At 40.4% G+C, this 22,234-nt stretch overlaps 2 protein-coding genes across 2 annotated transcripts; both read right to left on the minus strand.

Moving 5' to 3' along the window:
* Positions 1 to 1,765: 1,765 nt before the first annotated feature.
* Positions 1,766 to 4,780, minus strand: LOC308131168 (uncharacterized protein). The gene is made up of 6 exons (XM_080497784.1): positions 4,677 to 4,780; positions 3,683 to 4,062; positions 3,479 to 3,607; positions 2,854 to 2,994; positions 2,734 to 2,765; positions 1,766 to 2,184 (listed from the first exon to the last, which is right to left on the minus strand). The coding sequence occupies exons 2-6, from the start codon at positions 3,948 to 3,950 to the stop codon at positions 1,903 to 1,905; spliced, it is 852 nt and encodes a 283-aa protein (XP_080353910.1). The 5' UTR covers positions 3,951 to 4,062; positions 4,677 to 4,780; the 3' UTR covers positions 1,766 to 1,902.
* Positions 4,781 to 5,398: 618 nt separating this feature from the next.
* LOC308131508 (protein FAM171B-like) lies at positions 5,399 to 20,708 on the minus strand. Its single transcript, XM_080498248.1, has 8 exons — positions 20,516 to 20,708; positions 10,931 to 11,164; positions 10,111 to 10,203; positions 9,837 to 9,995; positions 9,171 to 9,341; positions 8,203 to 8,319; positions 7,067 to 7,181; positions 5,399 to 6,694 (listed from the first exon to the last, which is right to left on the minus strand). The coding sequence occupies exons 1-8, from the start codon at positions 20,697 to 20,699 to the stop codon at positions 5,767 to 5,769; spliced, it is 2,001 nt and encodes a 666-aa protein (XP_080354374.1). The 5' UTR covers positions 20,700 to 20,708; the 3' UTR covers positions 5,399 to 5,766.
* Between the last annotated feature and the right edge of the window lie 1,526 nt (positions 20,709 to 22,234).

A 22,234-nucleotide genomic window follows, 5' to 3' on the forward strand; every position in this document is an offset into this window, starting at 1 on the left:
TGAAAGATGCAGATAAATACAATATAGTATTATCATTATTATATTCTGTGTTGTGCAGTCAGAAATCTGATATTGCACCAGATGTTAATGCCTATACAGCTATAAATGAAAACAGATGATTTTGGTGTGTTTCTAACAGTTCTCTTAACAAATCATTCACATGGAGTTATGCCTCAACAGAGGTTCAAAACTGTTGGAGGAAAAAGAAAAAAGCCAGGGAAATATACAGCGATGAGGCAAGTGCAAGGCCCACATGTAGAAAAAAAGAAAAAAGAAAAAAAGTGTGTCATTCACTGTCCCCTACAGGCCCGTGATAATCCTGCTGGCGTTTTATGATCCACCAAGTGCGTCAGACTGTTTCCATTCCAAACGGATCCTCCAGCAGCCTGGATCCTCACGTCCAGAGTGTCTTGGGTCACAGCCAAAGTAAGGCCTGCGTCCAGGGTGAGGAGGCAGGGAGGTGTGACTCTCAGTGTTCGTGTTTCTCCTGCCAGGGCTTCTCCCTACCGACAGAAAGCACAGAGCCACACGGGATCCAACACAATTACTGTGACTGTGTGAGGTCTGTATGTTCTGTTTGGATGAACTCAGGCTCTCTGATCTGGAAACAATTAAAATCAAGTTATTGGCCAGTCACACCTCGTAAACTGCTTTGAGTGTGGAAAAGGAGACAGAAGCTGATGGTAGAATAAAAAATTATAATAACAATTATCTATTGTTTTGTGTTGGCACATTAGAGAGATTCTAGGATGTTTCATTCGAAACCTTTTAAAACTATTCTTTGTTTATGGGATAAATAAAAAATTGGTAATGCAATGATCTCCAAATTATACATATAATTCCCCAATGTATGTATTTCTGAAGCTTTACTCCCCATAAATGGCACTATCAAAATTTGTATAATAGAGACCTCAAGTGAAAAGATTTCAGCATGCGTCATTCTGTTGTGATTTCTTTTCTTTTTTAACTTTGGACAATAAGAATCCATGAAACATGTAAAGTGTGTCATTTCATGAGTGAAATTTAAGATGCAAGCAGTAATTTTATCCAAATGTGGTGTACTTGTACTTTTCAACAGTGAAAAGGAGTGTTGGCAAAGTGTTACACAGTTCTTTCCTGTGAGCATTTTGATTAGTTTGAATCATTTACTCGAGAGAAAATACATTTATCTATATTTTGACATGTTATAACCATTTAAAGTGTGAATATGACAAAGTAAACAAAACAAAAGTGGGAGAAAATCAAAGCACAGCTGAATGACAACAGAATTGTAGCAAATACTATAAAATTTCAGATGAAATTTTGTGTGTGGCTGCCACTCGCATTCCTTTCATACTGCCACTTCTGAGTACAATCAAATAGCAATAGCTCCATTGTGTGTCTGAGAGAGAGGGGGGGATAACATGCATGCATAATGATTACAGAATTAGTAGAAAAGCATCAATAAAGTAACAATAATTGTGGAAAAAGTATCTATAAAGTTCTAGAATTAATGAGTGAAACTTTATTTTGAACACAAAACACAAAAAGAAAGAAACAAAAAGAGAAACATTTAAATTTAAATTTTTAAAACAAAACAAAAACAAAAAAACAATGAAACAACACATCCCACTTGACCCATTTGTAAAAAAAAAACAAAAAACATACCTTTCTGAAAACACTTTGGCTCTGACTTAAAACTCCAAAAGATCAGTAAAAAAAAAGCACAAAAAAACTAAACAAAACATGAATTATGTAAAAAAAAAAAAAAAAAAAAGCAGTGTTTTCATTGCAGCTTTAATCAAACTATCAAAAATGTGTCTACAAAATGTATTATCAACTATTAATGTCCTCAGGAAGACATACAATGTTCAACAATTTCAATGTACACTGCAGTTATTAAGAAATAATTCATCGCCTCAACTAATTAATGCTCAGAATCTTCCTGAGTTGAGGGTAAGTATCCAGGACGTCGGCTTCGTTGAGAACCTGCAGGAATCGTTGGCAGGTCTCCTGGCCTTTACCGACTACCACATCCAGGAGGTCGGTGACGGTCCTCACCGGCCCTGATGTCTGCTTCAGCTCCTGATACTGCATGTCAGTGATGATGTTTCTGGCTTGTGCGTGCTGCAGGATGATGGGGTCGCTCCTCAGGCAGTCGATGAGCTCCACCTTGTGTTCAGTGATCATCCTCACCGCAGGACCCTGTGGTGGACAAGCAGCAGCTCTCATCATGAGAGGATCTTATGTCGGAACAAGTCTTGAATCGCTTTGTATTGCTTTAAGTTGAGGTAAAATGAGGGAAAGACAGAAAAGCTTTTTTGTCATCTGACTGCATCTTCTGTCTCTAATAGTGAATGAGTTTCCCTCGTGTCTACTGCACGCAGCCATTGTTTGTATACCTTTATAAGCCAACCTGCTCTACCAACCAGGGCGGTATTAAAGAGTAATAACTACATTTTATGTGGATTTAACTGGTTCTTAAGGACTACACACCATCTTGTGGTACAACATGGTATTACAAGACCGGGAAGCCAGGTTAGTGGCTCTGGCTTACGATTGTTCCAACATTTGCGTTTATATTTATAGAGAATAAAAAACAAACCATATAACACAATGACTGCCAATTTAATGTGTTCTTGATTATTTTTCCTGAATGTGAGATTATTAGTTGTCCCGAAAAGAACATGGCTAAGTAAGCACAAAATACATCTACAGAGTATACTTTAATGTTTGTCAATGAAGGGTACATACCTGAGGGACAGATGGTGCCTCTTCCACTGTACCTGAAAAGGAACATGCAAAAAAAGAAGTTAAAAGATGAATATTGACAGTACAAATATTGTGTAAAAACATTCAAAGTTAAATTGTTACCTCTAAACGCTTCCGGTGATTTCACACACACTGAAAATCCTATGTCGCCAACAATGTTGACGCCAGATAATCGATTAGCCAGTATCACGCTGCCACCAGTTGCAACGTAACTCGCTTGAGGCACTTGTCCATCAACCAGTCCTGCATGAAGAAACGCAACGTGGACAATCTGTGATCCCTGGAATTAAACGTCTTACAAAGGCAGAGTGTGTCATTGTGGTTCATTACCAAAAATGAATAGGCTCGTAAAAGAAAGCAAGTTATGAGGTTGAGTTCATAGATATTTGTTAGTACTCTTGATTTAAGTGTTCAGGTCCAGATTTGTGTGACTTTCCATGCTGAGTTTGCATTTTCTTCCTACATAGAAACCTTGGTGCCTTCCCAAATGGAGAAAAAAAACAAAACATGCACTGACTGTAAGTGATTTTCTCAGTGATGGATGGATGGATGGATGGATGGATGAACCATGACTCCATGGACAGATGGACAATGGATGGCAGACGGTTAAACTTTCCAAGCGTTATTTCAAACATTAACGTTTCAAGTGAAAAGTTTTCTGAATGGGACAAATGTTTGAAACTGAACTTTTTGAAACCTCACTGGACACAAAAAGACAAAACCTTACCAGACAAACTTCCACCTGGACCGCTTACAACTTTGATCTTGTTGGAAAAGGACTTCTCGCTTGTGTCTTTCAAGTCATTGATGGACACAACGCTGCATTTATCGCTTACCACCTTTGGCGTGATCAGGCCTGTAAACATAAAACATTGTGACATGATTATGCTGGAAGACAAATCTGAGGCTGGCGTATTCAACTCTCACAGACCCTGAGCGGAGTTGTTGAAGAACTGCTGCAGGCCTTTGTAATGATCTTGGTCCTGTTGCAGAATGTCCATGAAGCTTTGACAGGCACCTCCTCCCTTGTTGGTGATGATTCCCAAAAGCACTCTGATCTTCTCTGACGCGCCTGTTTGCTTCTGCACTTCTTTAAATTCGTTCACTGACAAAATATCCCCACAGTGATCGACAATATAATCGGGGTCTTCAGAAAGCCAGGCGCACAGTCGGTTCTGCTCCGACTTTAACCTTTCCATGGCCCGTGATTGGACAGATTACTTAATTCAGGATGGAAATATAAACTGGGAAAGATTCTTTTCTTTTTAATCATTCGACGGCTTCATAAAAGATGCTTGAAGAAACTTCACCCTTCATTCAGGAACAAAGGAGCAGAAAGTGACAGTTATGTGTTGTTTCTTTCATCATTGCATATTGTAGTTACGTACTTAGTCATCGCTGTGAATATGATGTTTGAGAGTGAGGGTATTCCTATGAAAACCACAGAGACCTTCACAGATCTCTGACGCTGTTACGGTAGTAATTGGATTGTTTGTGTGTCTTTGCTAAACATTTTGGATAGCTCGTGTGAAATTCGTATTCAGGTAAACCTGGCATCTTGCTTAAAGTGAAAGTAAATCTGGATACCAGGGGAAAAAAACCGTTCAGGAATCCTGTCGTTTTCTCTATCTAAAGAAATAAAACACGGAATAATTTAATACAGACACACTTGGACTGGTGTCCACGAAGTCCACATTTACAGTAAGTTGTGCAAAAAGACAAAACTAAAATGGCTGTATTAACCACAAGTGGAAAACAGAACGCTTGCTCTTTTTTGCAGATTGAATTGTACTTTTAAACCAGTGTAAGATATCAAAAAACCATACATACATTTGAAAAGACGCCATATAACCTGCCCTATGCGTAAACGCGTAGAGATAATTCCGCCATTAGTGCGCAATAATTAATAACTATAAACATCTCACCTGTACAGGACTAAAAAAAAAAAAAGAAGCAATCAAAACGCGTATGTTTCAACAAAAAGACGTAAACATACAAAGTATTCACGTGTAGTACTCGCTGTTTTCTTCTTTTTCTAGAGTTAGTTTGACGAGCATATGCCTTTTCTTCTGGTTTCCACTCATGAACAGAGCGACTTCCTCCTAATGTACACGAGTGGTTCCCTTCAGTGTCTGGTTCGCCCCCTGGTGGGGGCGCAGTGCCACTGCAAGGGGCGCGTGCCTTACTTGCACACACGTTTCATACACGCTTGCCATCCACTCACTCTGCACGCTCACGTCTGATACAAACATCTCATGCACACATTTTTGACGCACCAGTACAAACCATCCTGATTTTGTGTAAAAATTAAGGGAAGATTTAGGAGCTTTTTATTTCTTATAGGTTATTATTATGTTTTGTTTTGACTCTTCTGACCTCATTAAGATCAAATTGGGTCTCTTGAACCGAAATAGGACTAATTGAATATTCATAAATACATGTGTGTGCATGTGTAATTCTACTTTAGCCTTGAAATCGTTTTTTGGTGACAGTTTCATGCATCAAAGAGTTGGAAACAGACTTCCCAGCATATTTGAAATGTATGAGTGCTGGTTGCATTTTCAAATAATACGTTTTCTGTATGTTTTGATTCAACACCAACACAATATTCACTTTTTAATTAAAAAGATTCGACCACTTATTTTTACCTGAGGAGTAATTTCCTTTATTTAAAAAAAAAAAGAACAAACATGTCAATACTATCAAGGTCAGTATTTATATTATATCATTTAAAGAAAATGTATATTAAGATTCGATCAGAAACAAAAATAATCCAACACAAAAGAAGTCATTTATAAGTTAGTCTTTGAGTGCATGTGTGCATTGTTAAAGCCATAATCGATGGACCGCCTCGAATGTTGTAATATGGGCTTTCTTACAGTCTGAGGACAAAAACATGATCACACAAACTGCTTGAATTGTAAATTGTACTGCACACGAGTTCAGAAAGTGAATGTAGACGGATGAGAGTGATGCAGTTAGTCCGGGAGGAGAAGCATGGCGGTCCAGCGTTTGTCATTGCGGAGGTGCCGGTTTACTCGTGGATGTGCTTTTGACGAAGGTGGCGTTCCTCTCCAGAGTCACAACCCTCCTGCCGGACGCCTGGCTCAGCTCGCTCATGTCCACCCCAGAGTCCAGACTGGTCTCTCTACTCTCCACCGGCCTGCGCCTCCTCTGCTGCTCTGACACGGCGTAATGGATCTCCGCCGCCGGTTTGCCCTCCAAAGACACGAACCAGGCACGGGGAGGCTGAGGCGAGGGGATTGTACCGAGTCTCCCGAAGGCGTGAGCCGAGCGTCTGCCGTCCCCGATCCTGTTTAATGTCCCGGGCACGGATGCCGACTCTGGAAGGCCCCTGGGTGTGGTGGCGGAGGCGGAGGCGGCATCCTGCGATCCCTCTGATGCTCTGGGGCGGTCTTGTCCTTCCACGGCCTCACCCTGGGTGTCCTGACCTTTGGAAAGAGTCTGGGTGAAGCCGTCTTTGCTTGGCGGCTCGCCGGCGGCGCCGGTCGAAGCCCCCACGCGGGGCAGGGTGGCCGACTTGCTCCACTGGACCAGCTCCGCTTGTTCCTCCAGATGGAAGAAAGCCGGAGCGTGAAGAATGGCCAACGGTTGGTTGAAGAAAAACAAACTGTCCGAGGGAGACGCCGACACTCGGATCTGCTCAGACGCCTGAAGAGAGCAGGGGAGGTCGCCGAGCTCGAGGTCGCTGCACTCCAGCGCTATGGCCACGGCACCGGGGTTGGTTATCACATTGTCCCCGTGCTGAGAGGTCAGAGAGCGGTTCTGTTGGTTTCCTAGATTCTCGGTGAAAGAGTGAATTTGTCCGTCTTTTGGACGAGACGGAGACACCTCAAAAACGTCCTCGTCGCCGGTGGAGGTATTCTGGTCTTTTCTCAGCACAGGTAGCGTCTTCACTGCCTTATTATTGCTGGAGGAAAGTCTGTTGAGAGAATCAGACAGTTAGAGAATTGTCCCTGCGAACTAATTTCTCAGTCATGGAATCAGTAGAACATTTAAGGCCGAATAATCTAAGATCCTGTTTTCTACATTCGCAAGGCACGTGTGTATGAAACTAGAAAATATTTCAGGGGATACTTTTTTAAATAACAGAAAACCTTTATTTTACCCTTCAAGGCAGAACAGTTGGAAAGAAATATTTCACCCTTGTTAACGAAACGTTCTCAAGTGAAAACAGAAAGTTTTTCTTTTCGGGGCTCGGAGCCAATGAAATCGCAACTTTTTGAAAACACTCTGAGTTTCGGTCAAGGCTCGCATGCCTTCCACCTGAAGAGGAAAGGAAAGCTTCTGTTACCTGCAATAATGTATTAATCCAGCCAGGAGACAGACGACGGTAACGAGCACGCCTCCAAATAGAGCCATGAGGGGAAAGGAATGGCGTAAGATGAAGTCAAAGGGGGCAGGAAATCCTAAGAAACCAACAGAGGGTGAATAAAAAAGGAAATTACAATACAATATAGAAGATATTCAGTGATGAATATTTCTGAGTGAAATACGTTTTCCATATTGTAGATTCGGAAGGTCCTCTCACACGTCACCAGAAGCCTCGACTACAAACCGGGAAAAAAACATACCCAGGATATCTCTCTGTTACCTGGGTTATCTTACCCAGACATTCGCAATCCTGATAACTGTTAACGCAAAGCAGATTATCAACTCTGCAATTCAACCCAGGGCGTTCCCTTTGGGATCAGTGCACATTCACATATAAGGGGTGGAGTTTCCATCGTCTGACCAATCACACAAACAGAGAATCCCTGCAGCGCAGTCTTGGGACTGAAGGAGAAATTATTATAAAAATATGAAGAATTAAACACATCCACCAGGCCAAAAGCAACACAGTTGCCGCGTCCAAAGCCAGAAAATTCATAGCTTAATGTGTGACTTTGGGAGATTATTGAATATTAATTAATTGTACAATACAATCAGCCACGGCACCGTGATCACTCAATATCACTTTACACCAGCAGAAACGCTTTAGACAGAACTTCCTCACGGCTTTTCGTTTAGTTTCTCTTTTCCATTGAGTTGTTTTGAGACTGAGTTTCCCCCATCTTTGTGTGTTTTGTGTTGGAATATTAATTTATCACTGTGACGGTATGAGCAGTTCCGAGTTCCATAAATTCATGTTTCTGTAGTTCTGTCAGCATGACCATTAAGATTAACCTCATTATTCCAAACAAACTTGTGGTTATTCTACAAATTCTTGTTAGTGTTCCTGTTCGCTCTCAATTCACGCACCAATCGTTATCTTCTAAGAATGAGCGAAGTGTTAATGCTCAGCGACCTCATATCCAGAACATAACCCGCTCCGGAGAAAATCCAGGCTTAGTCCTGAAGCGACCTCGGTGAGAGAAAATCCTGAGTCGTAGTGTAGGTCTCATGTTCCACAAGCAATCAATGGTTTTACACAATAGCACTAACATTTACCTCTGGCAGGAGACAGAGATGCTGCAATCCAGTAGCCAAGGTGAGGAGCCGTGAACGTCCAGGAAAGTTTTCCATCCACAGACGTCAGCGTTCCAAGTCCTTTTCTCATCCACCCACCTCAGGAAAACAAGCACGGCAACAAGTGTTTCTGATTAAAAGCTGTGTTTAGCTAGTCTTTTTAAAATTTTTAATATGTGTAAAATGGCATTTTGGTATTCATGTACTTGCTTCTTTTTTTTTTTAGATCCACAAATTGAGAGTATTTTATGTTTATTTCTATCTACCAAGCAACATTGCACAGGTTGGTTAGTTAGTAAGTTAGTTCAATAAAAAAATAAATAAATGAGAGAAATGCGAAAATAAAACTGTAATATATGTAAGTATTTATTGCCGTTTGATATTACGATTTTTAGGATTTGCATTCCTCCCACTCAATCTTTATTTACGACTGTGTAACACTCAAAAATTGAGATGGAAATGACCCATCATTGTATTGAAAGAAAGTTTTTTTAAAAACAGCTCTAAATTCACTGTCTGGTTCCAAGAAAAGATACAAAACCGTGCCCCCCCCCCCCCAAGCCTGGACAAAGAGTCTGGCAGACACTTTCTTTACTCCCGGGGGTGTGTTGATTTTTAGTTTTTGTCACAACTGCATAAATAGAGCCTGCTGACAGTTGAAGAACAGAACAAAGTACAGCTTGTCTCCTTATCTACACAGAGCAGACAGACCTCACAGCAGATCTTCTCCTGGCAGGGATCTAAGTGAGACAAGTTCAGGACTCTAATAAAACATGCCGATTAATTCTCCCACAGTGAGACATCTGGGTTAACGTCTCCCCCGCAGATGTAGACTGTAGTCAAACATCTCTTTGGTCATTTCTGGACTGGGCCTTAATGACATTCACGCTTTGTATGATTATGACAGGATACGCGTTTGTTAGATGAAAGAGGAAAGGGTAAGTACTTACCAGTGGTTCTGTTGAAGAACCAGGCTGGAACCACGTGCGACGTGTGAAGTCCACAGCTGTCAGGAACACTGAGGCTGATCTGTATCGGACCACTAACTTCTACCTCGGTGTCTCCAGAGAAAAGGTGCACACTGATGGCTGCCACTGGGATTAGCTCCACACTGACATAACCTTAAAAAAACAAAAAACAAACAAACAAAGGATTAGCTGGAGAGGACTCACATGAGAATTAGGTCTTTATTGCCTGTTTTTTCTCTCGATGAGGCCACATGGCGTCAGTACGGAGAGAAAAGAGTCTGGCCTATTTGCTGCCAAGTCCCAGGGGAATGTGGACTGAGAATCATGACTCTATGGAGGGAGTCACAGCGTGTCCGAAAAGTTGATTCCTCCCCAGTTTCTGTTTCGATGGAAGTTGCAGTTTTAGTGGCTCTGAGCACCGTTGTCACGTAATGCAAAACGCAACGAAAGTTTTCGGTTTTCATATGAAAACGTTGCGCAAACGGGAGACTAAATGCATATATCACGTTGCAGCTGATCAGCATTTCTTAAAATGTCAAAGACCACGACTGAGTCTTTTTGCCTTCAGTTTGTCACCCTTTTACAAACTGTCCACTTATTGCAATTCTAATGATGCAAGTGAAAGTCACCAACGTAAAACCCACCAACCTGATTTGCTGCTCACAATACCAAAGGTGTTTGCAAAGTCGTCCTGGTCGGACTTGAGTTTGGGAACAGTCAGAAAGGCTTTGACGGAGGTGAAATTACTGCCTTGTGTCAGACTGAGCAGGCTCTTGTGAAACCTGACTGCAGGCTGGGATGAAACATCTACAGACAGACAAAGACGCGATTAAATTCTCCAGTTGGTTTTGTTTTTGATGAATAGTTCGACGGAAGCGTCAAGGAGAGGGGGGGGGTTTGAAGGAGAATAAGGATATGGTACCAGACGTTCTGCCGGTGATCAGGACGGAGTCATCATACAGCCAGATGTTCCCTTGATTAAGGCCATGTAGAGACATCGTCACTGATGAAAATACTACAGCGAAAATATAAGGGGGGGAAGGAAAGAGAGACGAGATTAAATGATCCAAAATAAAGCATTTTCCCACTAGATGGCAGTGTGGCATTCAAATTTTTTTCCCTCCATTCAGACGGACACAAGGAAATCACTTCTATAAAAAGAACTTAACTAATTATATGATAATAAAAATGGCTCAGAATGAAAGTTTTTCCTCAATAAAAGTTATGCTACTCAAAACAATCTCATAGAAAAATGCACACACACACACACACACACACACACACACACACACACACACACACACACACACACACACACACACACATATACTGTAAAGAAAGACTAGAACTGTAGAAAACAAGCTCCAGATGATTGATTTTATTACAAGCTGCTGTCTAATTATTGAAAATACACAAAGATGGAACAACATATGGCCTCGCACTAACACCTGGACATCAGAGAGGCATCTATTTGGATATCTGTGATTAGTTTTCTACTCAATATTAGCCATGGCTAATTAGATTTTCCCCTCTCTGCAGACTGTAAATGTGCAGATCCACTGACATAAACATTTAGGTTTCGATGATTTGTCCTGCAACAATAAAAGTAAGGCTATGAAGCAGTAGACTTTCAGAATGGAGCCAAAACACTCCTGTTTTTCACGACACTGAGAGCCGGTGATGAATAAATGATGACTTGCCTTTGTCGGCGTCTACAGGCACGCATTAACCGCTGAACTTACTTGGCATTCTGTTGGTGGTACAAGGCAGCAGCGTACACATGTAGCCGTCCTTGCTGGCCACCACTGCGATGGGCAGCCCAATGCGATAAGGAACGCGAAGCACAACGCTGCCATCCTGGCCTGTGAGCGCGGCGTCGGTCCTGGTGTAGTTGATGTACACCTCCACGACCGCACGGCTCAGGAAATGCCGACTCAGCACGTCGTTCACCTGCACCTTCAAGTTGAATTCGGAACCTGAGGGAGGGGAAGGTCACTGGGCGTTACAACAAAGGAGTACAATGTCGACTTCACAGGGCGTCGAGAACGTTTTCATCCACCTGACAGGTTTTCCTCTTTTAAAAAAAACAACCTATAGCAGCAAGAGAAGCAATGCATGTGAATGCACATTAATTAATAATGTGACACATTGATTGGTGGAAATTAGTCTGGAAATTATTGAAATTCTGGTCATGTGGGTGCAGTGAAGGTTGCTTGATCGACCATCTGTGTACGCCATCCTTCATAAACAGGGAGAACATGCACACCCATCGACCTCCCAAATCCAAACTGGACTCAAACCTGGGACTTTCAAGCAATAACCCACTACACCACCATGTGGCCATGTTTGACTTTTATTTGTACAGCAATCGAGCCAAAGCTTGTAAAATTCTTCCTTTTAAATAGTATTTGTTGTGTTTTCCTGCTGATCGCACTCTGTTATGCTTACATCAGTCACCGCTGAGCTTGGCCCTATATATATTATCATTCAAATGAATATACTATTTTACCAATATTTAAATTACTTTATTTGCAGAAGATATATACACACAGCAAAAAAGTCATAAAACAACCATGAATTTTAGAAAATTAAATGAAAAAAATATATATATATATACTGTATATGTCAAGAAGAATTGTTTGTTAGCTGAAGAACAATCACAAATCTTAAACATGTCAAATTAAAAATACATGTTTCACATACTGATTTGATGCTATAACACTTTGACTATGATAATACTGTAATATAGTATATAATATAATACTACGAAACACAATGAGCAGCCACACCTGTCAGGGGCAGTGTAACAAGAAGCATGAAGCCATGATAGCCAATCAGAATCCTGGAGAAAAACATGACACCACAAATAGTGAACTGATTGCTGTTCCCTGCCCTGATGTTTCACCTGTGCCTGAGTGCGTGATTGTCTTCACCTGGTGGCTTGTGGTATATATTGAGACTCTTCTGTGTGTTCTGCTTGTTGGTTGAGTTTTTGGGGGGGTTTGTGTGTGTGTTTGTGTGTGTGGGGGTTGCATTCCAATGTCCCACTCTTACCTAACACCGAGTTCACTCGCATCTTTTTTTTTTACGTTGTCATTTCAGAAAAGTATTGCTTTAACACAGAAACAGCAGAAATGCTGGAAAGGATGTAGTATTCATGCTTGTGTCACAAGTGGAGACTGTTGGTTGTTTTTGCAATCAGACCAACCTCGATGTAAGACTCTGAGCCCAAAAGACAATTCCAACCCGAGGTCGGATGCCATTGAGGCGTTCTCACTTTGGCGTCCACCCCTCTTTTATGCAGCGTGGCCCCGTGCTTTGGAAGTGGCTGCATTTCCAATTAACCTAGATGGGGCCTTATCGACAACACAACAGGGAAAGTAATTTGTATACTCCCTGGAGGGTATCAGTCAATTAATCCCAGCACATAGAAAAGGCTAAACATGTACTCACACTAAATTATGCCGCATCAGCATACAGGGAGCTATTTAGAGAACATATTTTCAATAATGTTTCGTCATCAGGGAGTCTTTTTTTTTTTTTTTTTTTTTACAGGATTTTAGGCAGAATCACAGTCCAGTAGTGCTAATGGGACACCTTATCCAATTATGCACTTTCACAACAAGGCACCCAATAATAAGTTGATGACAGGAGGACTGCGAGGCGGAGTGCTGGTGCTGCATGCAAATGAAACGATGCTCTGTAATTAATCACGGCTCGCTTATTTAAGCGAAGGACGGCGGGGTGTATTTAAGCTTTATTAATCAACCGGTTTTAAAGTTCTTCGACAAGCTTTTGAGGGTCTTATTAACTCATTATTTTGGTTACATATGCCGAGTTCAGGCAAAGCAGGTTTTGACAAACTAACAGGAAGTCATTAAATCACCAAACTGATGCTTGAGAATGAAGAACCCCAGACGAAGGATTTGTTTAGACAACAATGTTGTCAAGTGTTTTCAAATTTCGTTTTTCTATGTGGTGCTATATAAATAAAGTTGAATTTGAATTGTTGACATGACAATGGTTTATGGAACCATTGAACACCACCCGAGGTAGAAGTTTTTGAAAATGCCCCGACTCCATATTCCGATGAAAAGTAAATTTTACTGCATTCCATGGGATTTTATCCCGTTGTAGCTCCACAGTGACCCTCAAGATTTTTCCATTTTCCATTTAGCGTTTTCTAAATGTACATAGTCACATTTGTTCTGTTTTGAATATATTAGATTTAGAAGCGCACCGGTCTCTTTTAAAGGTTTTGAGTGGGTTATTATTTTCTGAATTGTGGTCACAGCGTTTGACTTCCTGAATGATTTACTCGGTGATCCACAGATGATGCAAAATGTTTCCTTTAGTTTATTTCTTCATCTCAGTGTAGCCATTTGGTGTTTTCATAATTTTCCTTTGTTATTTTGTGTGATTCTTTAAGTCATCTCTTTATGCCCAGTAGTGTTTGTTTCACTCAGGTCATTTTGTTTTTTTGTAAAAGTTTTCTTTAGCACTTTGTATTATGTGTAAGTTTTTACTTTTGTGACGCACATTGCCCATTTTAGTCTCTTTAGCTTCAATGTATTCTTGTTTTAATCTATTGTGCTTGTCTGAATGCTCACTATAGTGCTTTCTCTTCATTTTGTGGCTCATTTTGACAATTTAGCGTCTTTATCATGATATTAGAATAGATGTGTAGCTGTTTTCTTGTTATTGTGCTTTTCTTTGTGTGCAATTTTAGAAAATCTGTGGCTCAAAGCTCTTTTTAGCATATTGTAACAGTAATTTCATCATTTCATTATGTGGTCATCTTTAGCATGTTTTTGCAGGCTCACTTTTCTTTTTTGTGGTTATTTTGTATCTTAAGTTTGTGTTACTCACTTGAGGCTATTTTTCTCTGTGCACTTTTGGGGTTTTATTTTCCAGCAAATTCAATCATTCTGTATCTTACTTTAGTCATATAATAAAAACAGAGTTGGAATGTTAGTGTAGTTAAGGTCATGTTGGACCCATAATTAACAATAGGTGTCACATTTTTGTGTTTTTTTTATCTCTTCATAATTGATTTGTCACAATTATGATTACTATTATCTTTATTTACTTCAGGTCCCATCTGCTTCTTTCTGTCTATCCAATCTGTATTAATTGTATTGTTTGACATCTCTTTGTGGACTTCTTTTTTGTCATTATAATACATTTTACAGGGTTTGCTTTTTTTTTTTTGCGATCCTGTAGCGTTATCAGATGGATTATTTGCATTTTGTCTGCTTTTTTGGTGGCTTTGTGTGTATTTTCTGATACATTTATCTGGTAGGTGTCCCATTAGCCCATTCAGTAATCGGTGCACGGTTGGCCCTGAGACACAGCTCCAACCGAATGCAAATACCCAACATGTAAATCGGCCACTGTGTGCTTATTACTGTGTGAGTATTTCAAATGTAACTGCATGACTGAGCTGTATTAGGACTGCATTCATGCAAGTTTGATTTTTCTCTGAAGGTGTTTTTTTTTTTTTAATAGCCTTAGGCTAGAACAGGACATTTCTCCTAAAAAAAAAAAAAAAAAGAAAAGAAAAGAAAAAGCGTGTGATTGCAGAGCAGCTGTGCAAATCTGTGCACGAGTGGCTCTCAACAACCACTGATGAAGCTGCAGAGCAGTACTTCAGAAACAAGTAACAGTCTGTGCAGCTGCACCAAGTTGCAGCACTGTGCTACTGTGTTTAAGTTTGGGGTGATGCATGTAAAAAAAATAAATAAAAGAGCCATAAGAATAATCAGTGGGGAAAAACAATCTGGAGATGTAACACACCCATTATTCATTCAGCTTGAATTGTTGAACTGTCACAACATAGATTACAGTATTCTGCAAATTATATACAAAGCTCATCAAGAAACTTTACCAGTTAATGTCCAAAAACACATTTGCAAAAAGAGAAAGTAACTATAAGTTAAAAGGATCAGAGATCTTCATGAAACAAAATTTTAGGACCAAATTAATGGAATGCTGCATTTCTCTAGAAGGGGTCAATTTATGGAACAATCTAGACAAGGAGTCAAAAGAATCAAAGTCAAATGCAAGATTTAAAAAAAACAATCAAAATCAGCATATTATTCAAATACAAAGAAATGAAGAAATAATATTATAGTGTTATAGTGAGTGGTTGCTCTCAGACTCAATAGTCATTTCTTTGTTGTATGTTTTTATTCTTATTGTAAATCGATGGTTTGTTACAAAGGGGCAGATCACGTGGGTCATTCTTCCTTCTGCTCCCTTTCATTCATAACTCGGAAAGTTATATTTTATATTGTATTGAATTGTTTTGCTTGTTTTTATTGGTAATGCATTTACTAAAATAGAATACTATAAACTGTGCATTAAAGAGGAATCGTTCTTCCTTCTGCAGCCCACTTTAAAATGTTGTGGGGCCTATCCACGCTGCTTTTGTGTACCAGTCGCTGGAAAGTGAGCTTGGGGAGTCGTAAATCTCAGCGGCTGGCTCATCCACCAACTCTGCCGTCGCTTTGTGCTGCGAGGCCCAGAGAAAGACTCTTATTGCACTTTTTATTAGTGACTAACTGCCGCAGCGGTGCCGCCGCAGCGGCAGCCTCCCCCCTCAAGTCATAATGCCATAAGCATCTTTCTCTGACGTTGACACAGCGTCTGAACCCACCGCCGCTCTGATTGCTCATAATCCAGTCGCCGTAATGAAAGAGATCCGTCGAAAGGTTTTTAAGAGGACTGGTGAGGCCGCGCTTTACGCAACCGGCTTTTCACAACATTTCTGCAAGTGCCAAAGCCAGATAACCAGATCAAGCCATATCATTGCCCCGCGAACAATTCCCTTTGATCAGAGGCAAACAAACGCCTGCAGCAGCCAGGAGAGCAAAAACATTTTTTATTTTATTTTTTAAAATAAATATATAAAATAAAACAGCTGCTGCAGCATCAACCTCCAGCTGAGGGATGTACAGAGGTGGCCTTCCTCTTTGTGTGTTCTGCTTTAGCAGCCAAACATGGAGGGAGGTGGTTTTGTGGGGGTGGGGTCACTAAACCTGAAGTGGAGGTGTTTCGTGCCAGATTACTATAATCTCCCCATTTGGTGGACTGAACCGTGCCACAAAGAGGTTTATGAAGTGGGCCTGAAATGGGCCGAGCACACAGATACAAAGCAGATCCCCGAGTTGCGTGTGATGGGGCTCGAATGTTCTTATTATCAGGCACATAATGGCACCATCCACCAGTCAACCACTTTGTGAACCACATTGTGCACATTTGAGAGTCAAATATTAGGTTGTCCACCCCCCCCCCCCCCCCCCCCCACTTTAAAGACAATATCTTTTTTTTTTTTTTTTTACAAAATTGTGAGTTGAGTTAGGATATTAGGGGAATAGGGGTGTTAAACAAAAGGCCCGTGGTCCAAACGCGTCCAATGCAGCCCAGCAAATCACCAATCTACAAATGAATGGTAAAAATGTCACACATAACAGCAATTTTTTCAATACATTTCTTAAGAGTACTGAACACAACACTGAGACCCAAGCTGAGGTACACACAATTTGCTGCACTCAAACTAGCCTCTAAGCCATGTTGTCAGGGTGAGTTTGTAAAAACAGGCATAATTCAACAGTTTTTTTGGACATTTCATCATATTTTGCATAAGAAGGTTTCACTAAAATTGAATTAATGTTGAGATTGCACTCATTTTCCCTAATAAATGTTTGGATTTATTAAAATAGATACATTTTCATCACGTATACTCTGTGCCACGACAAAGAAAAACGTATTAAAACTTATAAAAGCCACTCAAGATGAAATTGGGCCGCATGTGAACTAAAATGTCTTGGACACCTTTGATACAGAAATGTCTAATGTCTTCTTACTTTTCGGGTGTAAATCAATATTACTGGCTACAGCTGAAATGACACAGCTCTCACATTTATTTTTAAATCTCACATCATCCCTTGGAACTTTGGACGCTTTTTTAGTTGAGTGATATCAATCCAACTTGGTCATCTGTACATACAAATGTCCGTGTACTCCCATTGTTTTTAGTGTGTGGTTTCATTTCCACCCCCAAAAAAACACAAAACAGCAGCACTGACGAGTGGTCCCACATGCTAATTACATTGCTTTCATGCGTTTCTGCTGTTTCTGTGTAAATGGACATCATTTTCAAAACATTGCTGTGTAAAGACAAAAATGCAAAAATGATTGCATTTTCACTTGAAACATGTAAACGGAGCTATAGTGCACGTTCCCTTATCTATTCCTAGTTTTCTCATACGCTGAACAAAAATGATGATGAAAATCTTTCTGGTTCCGATTCTGATCCGTCTCCAGGGGAAATAAATGAAATCTCAATTCTTTCTCGAGGAAAGAAAGCAAGAACATATAAGATGGATCCTGACACATATACTGTACGGTGAAACTCTGAGAAGGAGCAGCAACTATCCTCTCATCGTCTAATGAGCCGTCAGAGACGGTTCACATGGCGCCTCTCCTTCTCGCCTTCTCCAATGCTTCTTATTGCTTATGGATCCCAACCGTCGTTTCATTCCTCAGCAAATCCGACATCAACCAAAATGGGATGCTTTGCTTGACAATATGTATCATGTGTGTGACTCATGTTGTCAGTGTGTGAGAGTTAGCTGCTCTGCTTCACTTTTAAAATATTATCATTGGATGACAAACCTGGGAAACAGATTTCAGGTTTCTGCTGATTGTGAGTATCAGCATATTTGAAAGTGCTGGTTGCATTATTAAGAAATACGTTTTCTCTATGTTTTGATTCAACACCAACACGATACTCACTTTTTAATTCAAACGAGTCGACTACTTATTTCTACCTGAGGAGCAATTTCTTTCAAACACCTAAGAAAAACCCACCAGGGACAGGAGGCACATGCAAACTGTGTTATTATTATTATTATTATTATTATTACATTATATTTTAGAAGGTTTTCTTTTTAGGTTTCAAGTGTAATTATTCGCAAGGTCAAACAGAAGAAATATATTAACACATTGTACTATATCTGTGTCATTTTCTTCTGTTTTCTGTCAAAAGGAATAAATGAAACACGATATTTTCTTTCCACTGGGATAAAAAGCACAAACATGTTGACTGGTCAGTCTTGCGAGACCACCAGGGAGCATGAACAGATGGTCCAACAGAGACTTATCTGTTGTGGCCCCCTCCTCCCCTCTGGTTCTGCGTATGTGCATATTGTATGTGTGTGTGTGTTGGAATTAGGCCACACATTCCACTGACGGGCGGTAAACACTAGCGCAGTCATTTGAAATGTGGGCCAAACTCTCCTCCGGCACGAGTCAGCAACATCAATCTCAAGACAAAAGATGCTTCATCTCTGATGAGAGGGGCAACTCCAATTATTGTGAGGGGCAGAAAAATGTCACCGTCCTCGGCAGACAGCAGAAATTATGACCCGAGCAAATAAACTACAGCAGAATTTTATTGTGTCACTGTTTGTCGGCTATGGAGAACCTCCCGGGGAAGGACCTGCTGCAGGTGGTGAGGATGCAGCGCATCATCAGATACATTTATACCAGTAGACTGAAAAACATATTCTACCCCCTTTACACCTCTATGCCAAAACAAAGAAAAACTGAAATGTTTAAATTTCAACGTTGTTATGGCAATACTTTACACTCAATATGAAATTGGGATGTCTGTAGCCCCCGAGCTACGTTGAATAGCAATTTAATTCACATATGTCAATGCATGAGGGTTGTAATAAATAATAAAAATGGTGGTCTGCAATAGAAATGGGTGAAGACAGGGTTCACCGTGGACAGGTTGCCAATCCATTACAGTGCAGACACACAGATTCACGCTTAAGGGCATTTAAAGGTCAGCACTTTCCCTCAATGTATGTTTGTACAAATAATGTACAAATAATCTTTTTCCTAGTCCTAGGAAATATCTGCATCCACTTCGCACCATAAAAAAACAAAAATTACAATGAATTACACATGCCAGGCCCATAGGTGGCGCAGAAGACACAGAGCATACAAAAATCCATGTATGGAGAAATGCGTATGGCCTTTTTGAACCAAATATGATCAGTAGCTTCTGCAGCACCACCTGGAGCACGCCGTCCGCCATTGTTGGGGTCACGGGGTTATCGGTAGAGAGGTGGGGTGATGACATCATCGTTTTCCATCCACATGTCAACTCCAAAATAACTATAATTCTGCAGTAATTCCAAAGCAATCAATGATATTCAAAGTGGTTCGAATGACCCTCCTCGCTCTGTTAGATATCTTGGAGCCGCATGTTGACGTTCTGTAAGGAGAAGTCTCAGCAGCCTCGACGCAGGATGATTACAAACCTTCCCTGTGGGCGAATGATTAAATCTTTAAATCTCCACTCATTATGAAGGCCCAAAACAATGGAGATCTCAGCATGGGGGGGAGGAGGAGGAAGAGGAGGGGGAAGACCATCTGCTTGATTAAAAATTTTAAATCTGTATGTCGCAGTTGTCAGATTTGATACCAAACACATGAAAAATGGGCAGGCTTACCCCCCCTCCCCTCCCCCATGTTTTGAACTGAACAGAAAGGGGATGCAGGGACTGTTGCACAAGTCTGCACAAAAAAAAAAAGAAGAGATGGGAAAGGGGGGGGGGTAACAGCATGCGCCTGTATATTTTCCACTCCACAACACGAGACTGAAGGATCACGTGACTGTAATACACTCCCACATCAGCATGAATTAGTCATGAATCGGTTGATAAAGTGAGCAGGGGCCACAAATGCCTCTTTCAGTTCCATTGGGCTGGTCCTACAAGAAGGAAGCAAAAAAAAAAAAAAAAGTGGTGAAAAGTGCAAGAGTGAGCGTGAGAAGGCCCCAGCATGCTTTGCTTCTGTCAACGAGCATGGCCACCGCAAATCAAAAACACTGCGTAATAATGAACTGCTTCGGTTGTTTTGGGGGGAGGCTTTTCTTATCAAATGCAGGCATAATGCATGATGAATTGCTGCCTGTTGGTGGTGATGCCGAGGGAGGAGACAGATGGAGAGGCCGTTACTCGGGAGGTGACAGCAGCGAGCTCCCACACCACTTCTTATTACTCATGAGCTACAGATCTGTAGATTTGTGCGCAAATCCTCATACAGATGGTCCATTCCGGCTCAACAAGGACATCTTAGTCTGTAATCTGGAACAAATAGCCCTTTAATGTCACGCTCGGTGGAGTATAAACACTCATAATCAAACACCTAACTGGCTTTTACGGGCGCATTCATTTCCCCTATTTGCGGGAATTACGCACGATCACTTATGCAACTTTTTTTTTTATATAAGCGAGTTTGCCACCGACCTGGCGCTGGCTGGATCACTTGTTGCCGAAGCTGAATGGGCTCTTGTGTGGGGCGATCCTGCCCTGAAAAGAAGTTCCCATCATCGGCATGCAGAGGTTGTCCTGTCGGAGGGGTCCGCGCGCTCGCTGCGCACTTTCTGGAGTGAAGCAGCGCGCACAGCAGACACACGCACAACAGGCGCATGGCGGTCCAAACGGCGTCCGTACTGTACTGTCCACAGGTCCGATAAGTTATTTGCAGGCTTTTGAAAAGAAGAAAGAAAAGACGGAAAGAAGAGAGATACTCAGCCCACTGCCATCCCAACTACTTTTCTGTCTGAGTCTTCAAACTGCGCAGAAACTCCGCCCCCAACAGGCTGCTGCCCACTCTATCTATCTATCTATCTATCTATCTATCTATCTATCTATCTATCTATCTATCTATCTATCTATCTATATTTTAACTTTACAAAATATATAGAAAGTTAATAAGTAAACGTGGTCAGCTTTGTTGTCATTCCTAGTGTAATACTGATATTCAAATCTGTCTAATCATCGTACATTTTCTTAAACTGTCCTCATAATAGCACACTGTATTGTCATTTTTTTCTTTGATGAGGTCTCTCCAATTAGATTTTATGACGTTAAAGGCATCCTCATTTCTTCACATTTTCAGAAAGTTAATCATTTCTGAGCTAAAGATTGTGCTGTGAGATAAGTATAAGTTTTATGAGTTTATTAACACAGGAAGACACTTTTTGCCTTAAAGTCCTTATAATGACAAAGACACGGTTCCATCTTTGCTTTGACTAAGTATGTTTAATTTGTATTAATACATCAGACCTATCATAGAAAAGAAAAAAAATGCAATTTGGCTGAACAAATTGTTGTAATAAATCACATGGATTGTTATTTTCTCGCAATAGATTCCTAAACAGATGAGGTTTTTGTCACTTTTGAACTTTAAAATAGTTTTCTTGGGTATATTTATGGCCTAAAATGACATTGATACTCACTTAAGGAAAAAAGGTGAAAAATAAAGATCCTTACAAAAAAATACCCTGAGAAGTTACATGTCTGATGCAAAGTAAAGTCATGTTTTTGGGAGAAAACAAATGGGATGAAATTGCATTTTTCTGATTCAGATAAAGTGTTAGGCTTGTTTACCATACTTTTTTCTTGTGATTTGTTTGTTTGTTTGTTTCAAAGATCATGAAAAGGCCAGGAACAGGCACCCCTTAAAATTTAAGTTAAGTTCATAATGATGATCATTTAAGGCTTAAATGATCATTGAATTATTGGGAAAAGGATGTGAAAGAGCTCTAATGGATGTTTAGTAAAATTTCAACATAAACCACATTTAGCAGTGTAAAATGCAGGACTGTTGCAGGCCAAAATATAAGCTTCTTTTCATTCAAATTCCACTTTCAAAGTAAAAACTTTGAACTGGATTCCAACAATTCGTGTGAATTTCCTCAGAAAGTCTGATAACACCCAACATCTTCCTTCTTTGAGAGGCACGTATTTGTTTTATTTGCTTTTGGCTATATTTGGATTTAACAAACAAAAAAAAACAAAAAAAAAAAACATTAATCTATCACTGTATTATGTCTTGTCTGCTGGTAACCTTAACCCTCTAACACACTGATTAAATTGTACATCTTAAGTCAATATCATTGATTGACTTTTCTGCTGTGTTTTGCAGTTCCCAAACTACATGCTAATTTCCTGTTTTCCCAG

This window comes from Blennius ocellaris (assembly GCF_963422515.1).
Source record: "Blennius ocellaris genome assembly, chromosome: 6".
NCBI lineage: Eukaryota > Metazoa > Chordata > Actinopteri > Blenniiformes > Blenniidae > Blennius > Blennius ocellaris.

Coding starts and splice junctions, on each gene's coding strand:
- LOC308131168 (XM_080497784.1), bottom strand. CDS start 3,950: ATGGAAAGGTTAAAGTCGGAGCAGAACCGACTGTGCGCCTGGCTTTCT. Junction 3,608..3,682: donor CTTCAACAACTCCGCTCAGG/GTCTGTGAGAGT, acceptor TTATGTTTACAG/GCCTGATCACGCCAAAGGTG. Junction 2,995..3,478: donor TCCAGGTGGAAGTTTGTCTG/GTAAGGTTTTGT, acceptor TTCTTCATGCAG/GACTGGTTGATGGACAAGTG.
- LOC308131508 (XM_080498248.1), bottom strand. CDS start 20,699: ATGCGCCTGTTGTGCGTGTGTCTGCTGTGCGCGCTGCTTCACTCCAGA. Junction 10,204..10,930: donor TACCACCAACAGAATGCCAA/GTAAGTTCAGCG, acceptor TTTTCGCTGTAG/TATTTTCATCAGTGACGATG. Junction 6,695..7,066: donor GGATTAATACATTATTGCAG/GTAACAGAAGCT, acceptor TTCTCTCAACAG/ACTTTCCTCCAGCAATAATA.